At 39.1% G+C, this 12,552-nt stretch overlaps 1 protein-coding gene across 1 annotated transcript in view; it reads right to left on the reverse strand.

The window, feature by feature from the left end:
* Positions 1-4,494, reverse strand: part of CFAP47 (cilia and flagella associated protein 47) — a gene marked incomplete at both ends in the record, with an annotated part of 276,077 nt that extends 271,583 nt beyond the window's left edge. Inside the window, 4 exon segments of the mRNA XM_081223108.1 lie at positions 196-347; positions 4,102-4,233; positions 4,237-4,305; positions 4,399-4,494. Coding sequence (XP_081079234.1) covers positions 196-347; positions 4,102-4,233; positions 4,237-4,305; positions 4,399-4,494 — 449 coding nt within the window.
* Between the last annotated feature and the right edge of the window lie 8,058 nt (positions 4,495-12,552).

Consider the following 12,552-nt stretch of genomic DNA (forward strand, 5'->3'; position numbering starts at 1 on the left):
TTTAAAAAATGGAAAACTGGTCTTCCATTTGTTTTGAACACTACAATTTGCTAAAAATTTGTTCTTTAAGTTCAGGTGTAAGGAAACTGTAGATACAGAAAGCTCTATTAGTCATAGAAAATACAAAATATTACTATGACCCTTAATCTTTGAAGAGTGCTCAAAATATTAGCATGAAATATGACGAATACATACCCAATTAGAAGGATCTCTATTGTTTTATTTCCTATTGAAATAAGAAGTTGGTCAAAAGTGTCTTCATTCTTATCAGGATGATATTCCACCATAGCTGTTGTCTGAAGGCCAGAAGCAAGTGCTTTATCCAGATTGGTCCAAATCAGTTTGAACTTCAGTGGGAGGAAAAAAAAAATCAAATTATACATCTTAAGTCCTAATAAGAAAATAGTATGAGCAACTGTAGTTAGGAGTATACATTATTTCAAGAGATATATCAAGACATAGGCAATATTCCTGCCCTAAAGGCAAAGACTTAATGACCATATCTATACCTATCAGATTCTAGATGCTTCAGATATGCTTTTAATGGTACACAAACTGAAACTGAAAATGCAGTCAGTCAAGAAATATGTAAATGCTCATGGGCTCCTTTAGAAGTATGAGGTACTAGAATACAGAAAAAAAGGGAAGAGCAATCTAATGAAAATGTTACTCAGTCTAAATACATACACAATATAAACATGAACACATACATACAATCATAAATACATATAGCATTTTACATACTTTCTGCATAAAGGACTTGGACTTCATAACTTGGAGGAAATATAAAAAGGAATAGACCAATGAGGAAAAAGAGCTTTTGTTCTTGAAAAACATTTGCTAGACTCCAGGAAAAATCTGAAGGGGGAAAGAGGAGAACTGCTTTGTGCTGAGTATGTCTGGTAGGTGAAGCATTCGATGTCTATTAGCTCACTTAATACACTTCTACAGCCCTGTAACGCTGATATTAAGGCTCCCAGTGTAGAGATGAGAAACTGGGACCTGTAGGTGCAATTAATACCTAAGGTCACTGTGTCAGTGAGGACTCAAAACACACATCTGTCTGACTCTAAAACTTAAGCTCTTTCCCTACAACTAGAAAGAATCTCCTGAATATATAATCTCTTTAAAGAAGTAGACTATATACCCCTTGAAAATTAAAATAATGTAAGCCAGGGACTAATCAAGTGTCATATGAGTGATGCAGACATAAGTATCATGAAAATCCGTGAGAGGACATGATTACTGTGGGCTAAGAAGGAGTACACTCAACCCAGGCTTAGAGGATGGATGTAAAAGGTGGAGAAGAAGCAAGAAAGGTGCTCCCTATGGAGGCGGGAGTATCTCAGGCACACGCAGAGAAAAGAATAAGCAAAATAATCTCTCAGTAGGCAGCTAATAAGCTAGCCTCGCTGGGCAAAGAGCTTCAATGAGTAACAACGGAGGTCAAGTTGAAATTAATTATTCAGGGCTTTTAATGTCAGACTGAGTCTAAGCAGGGCTTTCCAGCAATGAGAGATACAGAGAACTGGAGTGATGTGTTGATACCACTGGTCTGAAAGCATCATACTTCCAGCAAACAATGATTCTGACACCTCATAACTACCACAGCCCAACTCTCAACCCCCATCCATCACCAAACAGTAAGAAAACAAGGGATAGATTATGCCCCACATAGGTCTTTGGGTGCTGGAAGTCCACATAACAGGTTTGACCACCTTCCTTTAAATAAGAAGGGCAACTAGTACTTCAGCAGCATGTGCCCAAACCACAAGTTTCTCAGCGCTCTGAGTGGTCTGCAAAGGTGTGTAAGGCACCACCCCTTCTCTTAGGAGCTTATGAACTGACCATTGAGGTGGAAGTAACACTTACCAGGAGCCATCTGGATACAAGTCCAAGCTATAACGAATGTCTGTAAATGCAATTAGTATCCAGTAGGGGAGAAATAATTTGGAGATAATATAAGAGAAGACTTGTTTCAGAAAATGAGAACTCGCTTTGACCCTAAAAGATGGGTGGGATTTGGAAGGCGGTGATTCTTGCAGGAGGGAGGAATGAAAACATGGGTCAAAAGAAAAGGAAGTCTGAGCCATGGGGGTAAGAGGACAATTACAAGTAAGACTGGCCTGACAGAACCAAAGACCACACGAGTCAGCAAAACACTGAAGATAAGGACTGTGTCTTAATTTTCTAACAGCAACCCACAGTAGGTGGCATTAGCACTGCATATGGCACATAGTGGGTACTCAATACATAGGCAAGGCAGGATCTTGGAAAACGGGGTGGAAAACAAGCACTGCTGTGTGTTAAGAGAATCATTTCCTAAATAATTACAATAGTGATGATGACAATGCCCTTTACGTAGCACCCTGTTTTTATTTTTTCTTTCTTCCTCCAAGACAGTTAATATACTTTTTGCTAATCTATCCCTTCCCTAATTCCCTTTATGCCTGTGAAGGACCAGGAGTGCATATCATGATCTTGCAACAGATATTGAACTCATGGCCTTGGCCTCTAACTAGTAAACCTGTCTGGCCATTCTCTTGCCAATGTCAAGACCTGTGGTCTAAATAAAAACCACAGTAAAACTAATTATGTTATTTTTCTTCTGACTGCATAAAAACCACCCATACAAGTGTCTCCTGGACATCCATAAAATAGTGTTTGCCCACATCTGGGATTTGCTGCCAGCTTGAGTTTTAAAAGAAAATATTTTCAGATATACATTCAATTGTTCAATAAATATGTAGTGAGTTAATGAAATAATAAACTTTTGCCCAAATTTTACAGTGTTTGGAGTAATCAGGTACTTCTTGATTTAAAGAGTAGTTAATAGTCTCTGTGATGTACACTTTTATTACAAAATAAACACATTACTATTGTTAAAACATGTACATACAAAAATCAATAAAGAATGATTCCATTTATATAAAACTCAAGAACTGACAAAATTAATCTGGTTCATTACAAATTAGTATAGTGGTCACCTCCATGGGGTGATTACTCCACGTACTATAGGGAACCTTCTAGAGTGCTCTAAATATTCTATGATTTGATCCAAGTGGTGGCTACGTGGAGATATATGTATATAAAAGTTCATCAAGGTTTACTTTCAAGATTTGTGCACTTTAGTGTAGGTAAACAGTACATCAATTTTCTAAGTGTAAAAAGTAGAACATAAAAGTCCTTTTTCTCATTGCCCTCCTAATCACTACCGTACATTTATCTATATATCTATACAAACAAATATGTGTGATTTTAATTAAATCATAGATACCTTTCCATTTCTGCATATAGAAGTCCAGCTGCATTCAATATCATTATCATTAGAACTACCCCACAAAAAAATGCAGTTATGCATCACGTACATATCAAAAATTCATTTCACCTGTCCTATATCAACCTTCCCTAAGAACAGATGATCACAGTAAACTAATATCCATCCATTTACACAGATAATCTAAAACAACAGTGAGACAGAGATGAAGTTCTGTCAACTTTTAAATCAGAAGATAGGGATAGCCTCTCAGAACATTAATTTTGCTGATTATTAGTACTAACTCCCTCATTAGTTTCTAAGTTTTATGAAAGCAGGACTCTCTCCATTTTACATCCCTAACACTTACTGCCTATTTTGTAGCAGGTTCTCAACAAAGGTTTGTTAGAATACGAAACAATAAACCTTTCCACTATCCTACAGTATCTGGAGTAACAGACACTTTATGATCCAAAGGGTAGTTAATAGAGAATCTGTTGCCATAATTCTACAGTATCATGAAGCATAGATTCTGGGCTGTTAAGAGGAGACGGACGTGAAATCCTCTTCCCTTCTTTCCAAACTCCCAATGAAGAAATTGGGAGGTTCCAGATCGACTTTTCTCCACCTTGTCTCCCAGCCCCAAGCAGAAAGGAAAAAACATCAAAACAAAACAAAAAGGCCAGCACACTAAATTGCCGCTCCCCAGGAAGCTCAATCCTGCCCGCACGCCCCGCAGGAGTCGGGCGCCTACTCCCCAGGACAAAGCAGGTGCCCAGGTGGGTAGGCATGCTCGGACGGCGGCCCTCCTGAGGTCCTGCTCTGAACACCCCTGGGTGTGTTACCTGTGGCTTGACAGGATCCTGAAACCGGATCTTCTGGCTGTATCGGCCGAGATTGTGCACGGTAATTGGGAGGCGGTAGACCCTCCCTGCCATCGCGTCCAGGAACTTCACTTCCGACGGGGTCACCCACAGCTACATATCCTTCTTTGGGGTCTCCAAGTCCCAGGCCATGAGTGAGCTCCTCCCGGACTCTATAGCCGTGCTCTAGGTATCCCGCAAACCTTTGCAGATTTGACTGAGGATTAGTGTGGACGCCGTTGCTAGGCAACCGCCAGACGCTGATTGCTAGCCTCCAGCCCAGCCGGCTTTGGCGCCGCCCAAGCTGAGGGAGTGGGCAACCTCAACCGAAGCTGCAGGCGTCTGGCGAAAGAACCCCAGGATCGCAGGTGTCATCAGAGGAACCGGAAAACTTGCTTTGGTCGCCGAAATCCCAGAGGGATCTCACTTTGCCATTGGCTGGCAGGATTTTAAGATGTCACTGGCGGGTTGGGCACTTTCCTAGACCTCTCTTAAGATTAAGCTTAAAGAGCAGTGGAAGTAATGTGCCAATAGGGTCTATCAAAGCAGCAAGATATAACAGTAACGGAGGAATTCAATGGAAGCAGAGTCAGAGCCCCCTAGGTGTACGGCTCAGTTTCCTTTAGGCTAGCGTTTCTAAAAATCTAATAGCAATCCTCTGGGTCTTTTGTTAAAATGCAGAGTCTGTTTTCAGTAGATCTTGGGCAGGGCTTAAGAATCTGAAACACAGTCCCAGGTGATTCCAGTGCTGCAGGTCCAGGGACCACACACTGCATAGAGAGGATAGGAACTTTAACTATTCTAGGTGTAGAGGCTATAGGAACTTTTTTTTTTTTACTTTTTAAATTTATTTATTTATTTAATTTATTTTTGGCTGTGTTGGGTCTTCATCTCTGCGCAAGGGCTTTCTCTAGTTGCGGCAAGCGGGGGCCACTCCTCATCGCGGTGCGCAGGCCTCTCACTATCGTGGCCTCTCTTGTTGCGGAGCACAGGCTCCAGATGCGCAGGCTCAGTAGTTGTGGCTCACGGGCTCAGTTGCTCCGCGGCATGTGGGATCTTCCCAGACCAGGGCTCAAACCCGTGTCCCCTGCATTGGCAGGCAGATTCTCATTCACTGCGCAACCAGGGAAGCCCCTATAGGAACTTTAACTACTCTAGGTGTAAGTTCCTTCATTTGTGAAACAAGGTGCTGCTCAGAAGACTGAGATCAAACATCTTCATAGCTAGATGAGCACCTTTCCAACAGGTCCAGATTCACACTGCCCAATCCCTACTGTCATCATCCTTCATCTGCTGTGATGGTCCTTGGTTTCTAAGCATATTAGATGAGTGGTATTTCCCTGCCTTAAATTTGCCTCTTACCATAACTTTACAACAGTTTCTTCCACTGACCTTTATTATCTGGAGCCAAGCACTGCAGAAATGGCTTCCCCCCACTCCTTGTTTTAAAAACTATATAGAATTCCCCACTCACATTAAAGTTTGTATATAATTCAGTGTTTTCATTTCCTCCTTGCCACGGCACATGATTTTCACTCTGAGGGCACTAGCTTTTCCATCTGTTGGCCAAACAGTTACTCATCCTTCAAGATCTAAATATCCTTGTAGAAAACTTTCCCACAATTGTTTTACAAGATTCTCACAGTACCAAGATGATCGATAAGTTATTACTTCACTATAAAGTAACTATAAAGAGAAGCTTTAAAATTTCTTGGAATTGTTGTCGTCAATAGTTGAGAACAGTGGAAGTAGCGGTGGTGGACATTATTATTAGCAAATTCTTATGAAATGATTGATTAAAGGCATCTGCACCATTTTTCAAAATTCTATATATTTTGACTTAAGAAGTGGGAGATGTGAGTCACACCTGGATTTTTATGCTAATCGCTACTATGATATTACAGTACAAACCCAGTGCATATCTTTGAGCTCCTATGCAGGACAATTTTACAGCACTGAGAGGACAATAGTGGCCCAAAGAACTTGACTGCCCATTCTGGGCAGTAGGCAATTTTGGGGTTCAAGTCTAGACTTCTGTGTAGATCCTAAAGATACAGTGATGCAAATCAAATGGAGAACAATTTTGTTTCCCTGTCCATTCATACTCTCATCAACTGTGTCACATAGCTCTCTCCAAGTTCCCCAAGCCTAGAGCTGAATCCATTGCCCTTAGTAACTATAATTAAGCCTTCTTGATTTTTTACCTACTTTATCTACCTTAAATGTAAACTTTAGATGAAGTAGTCTAACATTTGCATTACTTGTTTAACTCCAAAATGTCTTGTCCAATTTCCATGATCAAACAATGGCCATATAAAGGCATATTTTGGTGAACTGTAAGCTGTTTTTAGCCAAAATTTTCAACTATGCATGATTATGTAGTTACTTTAAGGCTGGACAAATAACATAACAACAAGAGATTTTTACATAACAGTAATTCAAAAGATAAATAGTACCTTATATATATCATTTTCTAATATCATTTTCTTATATAGATCATTTTCTAATATAGCTTCATGGAGAATAATGCTCGTTATGTACCGTGGATGAAATGTCTGTGTTCATCTTTGTTCAGATTTCCAAGGGAGGATGGTTGGCAGGACTTCTGTATAAAAATCAAAGTAGGCATTCTGACTGGAATACTTTATATATTATAAACAAGGCTAAATTTTATTCCTTATTATAATAAATGGTGAACTATACTATAATGGGGACTTGAAGGTTAAGCAGAGACACGCTAAACGTCCACTGCAGACTTGCCATTCTTCTACTCTGAATTAATTTAAGAGAAAAAACGTAACTCCTATCAATTAACTATAAATTTTGCCATGTGAAATAGACATCAGAAGTCCTACTTCATACTTAACTAGTGGAAACTCTAATGGTGGGTAGAGTTTCTGAACACTAAGGAAGGGGTAACAATGAGGAAGCAAGCGAAATAATCCCTAGTACAATTTTTGGATGTTTACTTCTAGACGTGTTTAAGGGACTGAAAAAGTTGACGAAAAAGGGAAAACAGTGGATATTACTTTCATGATTTAAAATCTTCAAAAGTTCAAATTATTTTTTGAAAAGGGTCTGAATGAAGTCCAGGAAAATCTATTACAGTGGTTAGAGTACTGACTTAGAAACAGGAGTTACTGAAAGAGGGTAAAAAGAACTTCTTTAAGCAGAAGAGTATTAAAAGTGTGGTAACCATCGTGTTTATAAAATAATTTAAAAGTGGAAAGTATAAAATGAAATTCACTAAGATTACATAGGATTAAAAGTTCTTCCAGATAATGGAGAGCCATGCCAATAAGAATAGATTGATGAGACTAATGTCTGGATATAGTAGAATAGCATGAACTGGATGGCAGTAACATAAACCAACAGAAAAATTATCCATTATTTTCACAAGGCATTTAGTGAATGACAGAAAGCCACCAACTGACCCAGGTCAAAGGACACAAGTTCCTCTATCATTAATAACAAGTGTGTCTTAGTACACACAGACATCATTGCAGAGATTGCTAACTGTGCCTTGGTATCCATTTTCCTTTTCTTTAGTGGTAGAATTTTTAGATAACATACAGCTGTACACATTAAGACTACATTTTCTACATTTTACAGCCTCCTTTCCTGCTGAATATGGCCATGCAAATAAGTTCTGAGTATGAGTAGAACTGATGTGTGCTGCTTCTAAATTATTCCCTTCAAGTAGTGCCTTAAAATCAGGGGAGATGCTTTCTCTTTCCTCTTATCCTGCTTTTCTGGCTCAGTGTAAGTATGACAGTGGTTCATCTGATCACTTTAAGGTAAATATAGTAAGAAGATAGAAGAAGCCTGGGCCCTGAAATTGGATAGCAAAGCCACCAACCCAGCTGGGATTTTTATTTGGGAGACAGTTAAAACTAAATCTTGTTTAATCCACTACTGGTTTGAGCCCCTTTAGAATAGCTGAACCTAATCAATACAGACAACAACACAAGGCAGGAACTCAGAAGGACATGTTCCCATGAAGAGGACCAGTTTCAATAACACTATGCTAGTAGACAGAGCTTTGTAACTTTTGCAAAACCTTGTTTTAGCCATCTAAAACTCCTACCAACCCTTCTCACCACCAAACTGCTGTGATGACTCTGCCTTTGCCCCTCATGCTTACTGAGCACAAATACCTGGTGTCAAATAATACCTTTGCTTTCTGAGTAATTACAGGTTACTGAGTGAAACAATGAATTAAAAGTCAATTACCCAGTATAATACATCCCAGCAGAACAGGCCTCACTTGACAGTAACAGGATAGTCACTACTGCATTATCTCACCCTCCTTCAGGACCATCTCCCATCCTACCTGAAGTGATGTTGATCAATCTCAAGAAAGATTCAGCAGAGTTGGATAAGGACATCTAAAGGAATCAAGGAGAAGACAAACAATCTAAAATAAAACAATCTAAAATCATGAATTTCCAGTATGAAAATATGAAGGGTTAGGAAAGAACTCGGCTGAATTTATAATATATATATATATATATATATATATATATATATATATATATATATATATATATTTTTTTTTTTTTTTTTTTGCGGTACGCGGGCCTCTCACTGCTGTGCCTCTCCCGTTGTAGAGCACAGGCTCCGGACGCGCAAGCTCAGCGGCCATGGCTCACGGGCCCAGCCGCCCCGCGGCACGTGGGATCCTCCCGGACCGGGGCACGAACCCGCGTCCCCTGCATCGGCAGGCGGACTCTCAACCACTGCGCCACCAGGGAAGCCCTATAATATATTTTTGCTTTTAAATACTTTTTAATGCTTTCTGCTTTATGGCTTCAGGATTTTAAAAAAGTATTCTTATTTGCTCTTAGAAAGGCCTTCCTTATACACAAGTTCTTCCATGGTTTCTTCTGGCATTTTATTGTTTTGTTTACAACATTTACATCTTATATCCATATGAAAGTTATCCTGGTATAAAAGTTAGATATCAATCCAGAAAACCCCAACATCATTTATTGAATAATTTCCAATAAGAATTTCAAAATACGGGCTTCCCTGGTGGCGCAGTGGTTGAGAATCTGCCTGCTAATGCAGGGGACACGGGTTCGAGCCCTGGTCTGGGAAGATCCCACATGCCGCGGAGCAACTAGGCCCGTGAGCCACAACTACTGAGCCTGCGCGTCTGCAGCCTGTGCTCCGCAACAAGAGAGGCCACGATAGTGAGAGGCCCATGTACCGTGATGAAGAGTGGCCCCCGCTTGCCACAACAAGAGAAAGCCCTCGCACAGAAACAAAGACCCAACAGAGCAAAAATAAATTAATTAATTAATAAACTCCTACCCCCAACATCTTCTTTAAAAAAAAAAAGAATTTCAAAATATGGTCCCTCAAAAGTTTTATTTAGTGCTGGGTTAGCTGCAGTTAACAACTAAACATAAATTCTCTCAATAGCACTTTCCCTTGTTTTTATCCTGGGAATTTCTTGTTGAGGTTCAGTACTTCTGCCAAATACATTATCACTTTTGTACACTGATTTATCTATTTTTTTCTCTTCCATTTGTATTCATAATTGCATTTCTCTGTTATCATTTAGCATATCTAGGAAACTGCTTGAAATTTTTTATTAATAATAATTACTATTCTTTTAATTATTTTCCACTCTTATTTCACAGTTTCAACATACTCTGCATTTCTGCCCATTCCCTTTGTCCTACATTTTCAATTCCATTTTCGTCATTTCCCCCTTTAAGTTTATGCTTTTGCTGAAGTAAAAACTGCCATTTCTTTCTGTTCTTTTATTTGAGTTCAGTATTTGATTGGTGAACCACATAACACCAGGGCTTTAGGCAGGGCTAGTCTCATAGTATAGGCTTTGTATCAAATTTTATTGGGCTATAAGATATTGATGTTTACTGAAGTATAAAATGTAACCACCATTGGGGCTTCCCTGGTGGCGCAGTGGTTGAGAGTCCGCCTGCCGATGCAAGGGATGCCGGTTCGTGCCCCGGTCCGGGAGGATCCCACATGCCACGGAGCTGCTGGGCCCGTGAGCCATGGCCGCTGGGCCTGCACATCCGGAGCCTGTGCTCCGCAGTGGGAGAGGCCACAACGGTGAGAGGCCCGCGTAATGCAAAACAAAACAAAACAAAATGTAACCACCATCAAATCAGGACCTGATAAATGTGACTAGTTGATGGCTGAAATCAATGTGAAAAAAAGCTCCAAAGGGGTGATTATGAAAGGTATTGTTCATCAAATGATTTAAGATTCTTTCATTCCTCAACTCATTTATACCTCTATATGTACTTTATTTTCCTGTTTGACCCCAGTGAATCCCAAAACCCCTTTGGTGTTACTTATTTGAAATAGAATTTTTAAAAATCTGCTTCTAAAGGGCTTATGAGACTGGCAAAATGAATGAGAACATTTAAAAAACCCATTCTGTAACCAAAGGGGAGGAAAAACCTGTAAAACAGGTAATGAAAAAATCTTTTCAATTACTGGTTCTAAAAGAAATATGTATCTATGTATATATGATTTGATTATTCATTTTCAGTATCCTTTCCTTATCTATAAATTTATAAATAGCTGATTTTTCATAATAAAGAGCAAGTCTCTAAAGGGGCACTTTTGAGGGACTTGCTTGGTGGTCCAGTGGCTAAGACTCCGTGCTCCCAGTGCAGGGGGCCCGGGTTCGATCCCTGATCAGGGAACTAGATCCCACATGCCGCAACTAAGGGTTCACATGCCACAACTAAAGGATCCCACATGCCACAACAAAGATCCCGCAGGCCGCAACTAAGACCCAGCCCAGCCAAATAAATAAATATTAAAAATACGTATAAATAAAAGGACATTTCTGAGGCTAAAGTCTGCCAGGAATTCCAGCAATTACAACTTTGGGGCAGGCATGGGGAGGTGAGGGTGAGGAAAGGAAGTTCTGTTCCTGTTAAATAGCTGGAGAAAATATAACTTGTAGTGTATCCAATTCCATCATATAAGTCAATGTTGTATAAACTACCTTTTTCAACCCTGTAAGCATATAGCAGAAACTCTCTCCTCTGTCCTCCTACCCCCATGAAGGAGCTTTTGAAAGTTTTCTTATTTTGTCTCTCCTTCCTCATCTCCCCAACCCTCCCTCTCCCCCTTCTCCTCCTTATTACCCTTTCTTTTTTAGCTTAACCTTCAATAATCTCTCTTGTAACCAGATTTACATGCAGTTTTCACAAATGACAGACATTTCTTTTATATTAATAAAATAAAAAAAGAAATTATGATACCAAGACTTTCTTGATGTAATGTGAAGGGATCCTATGATACATGTTAAGTAAAATAATTTTAAAATTTCTGATAAGAGAAAAGCTGCTGGAAAAAGAGAAAAAGAGAAAGAGAAATGTTTCTGGGTTCAGAAGCTTTAAAATTTAGTTCTCACTCAATCTCCAGTGTTCCACAGAAACATATGTGTGTGTGTATGTGTTGCATGTACATATGTACACAAACAAAGAGAAAGAGAATGGGGGGAGGAGAGGGAGTCGAATTACTCACTGACAAGAATGTTTTTATTCAGGGTATCACATCTCAAAGTGACTTACAGATAGTACTTTCTACGTGTGCCACAATATGAAAATAGATTGGAAAGCCTCTTTGCAGGGAATTTCTGAACCAGTGAAATAATAAAATGGTAACCAACCAGCTATGTCCCTAGCTCATTCACTACCTTCATCCCATTCTACACACATCCCAAGATCACCACTATGCATAATAGATGGCAATAGCATCTCATCAACAACTTGTCATTCATTAGTTCAAAAATATATATTTAATGTTACTGAACACTTTCTATGTACCTGATACTCTGCTAAACAGTTGTGAAAAAAATGTTCAGAAGCAGGCTAGGGACATTCTCACCCTAACAAAACTTTAAAGTCTAGTGTGGGAGAAAGATTCTTATTACATATTATCATAAAATAAATACATTTGATATAAGTCTAATGAAGAAGAGGTATGTGCTGCTATAAGACCATAAATTAAGGAGATTTAACTAGTCAAAGAAATCACAAAGGCTGCACTAAAGAGGTGATTAATGTTTTCCTGAAAGCTAAAGAATGAATAAATAAGTTCATAAGAGATATAGGCCTATAATTTTCTTTCTTATGGTGTCTTTCTCTAGTTTTTGGTATCAGATTAATGCTGACCTCATAGAATGAGTTGACAAGAATTCCCTCCTCTTCAATTTGTGGAAAGAGTTCTTGCATAACTGGTATTATTGATACTGGTTTTATTTCTTCTTTAAATGTTTGCGAGTTCACCAGAGAAGTGATGTTAACCTGGGGTTTTCATTGTGGGAAGCTTTTTAACTACAAATTCCATTAATTTACTAGATATAGGGTTATTCGGGTTATAATTTTCTTGTGTGAGCTTTGGTAGTTTCTGTCTTTCAGGAACTTATAGAATCAT

Source organism: Mesoplodon bidens (genome assembly GCF_964165515.1).
Source record: "Mesoplodon bidens genome assembly, chromosome: X".
Taxonomy (NCBI): domain Eukaryota; kingdom Metazoa; phylum Chordata; class Mammalia; order Artiodactyla; family Ziphiidae; genus Mesoplodon; species Mesoplodon bidens.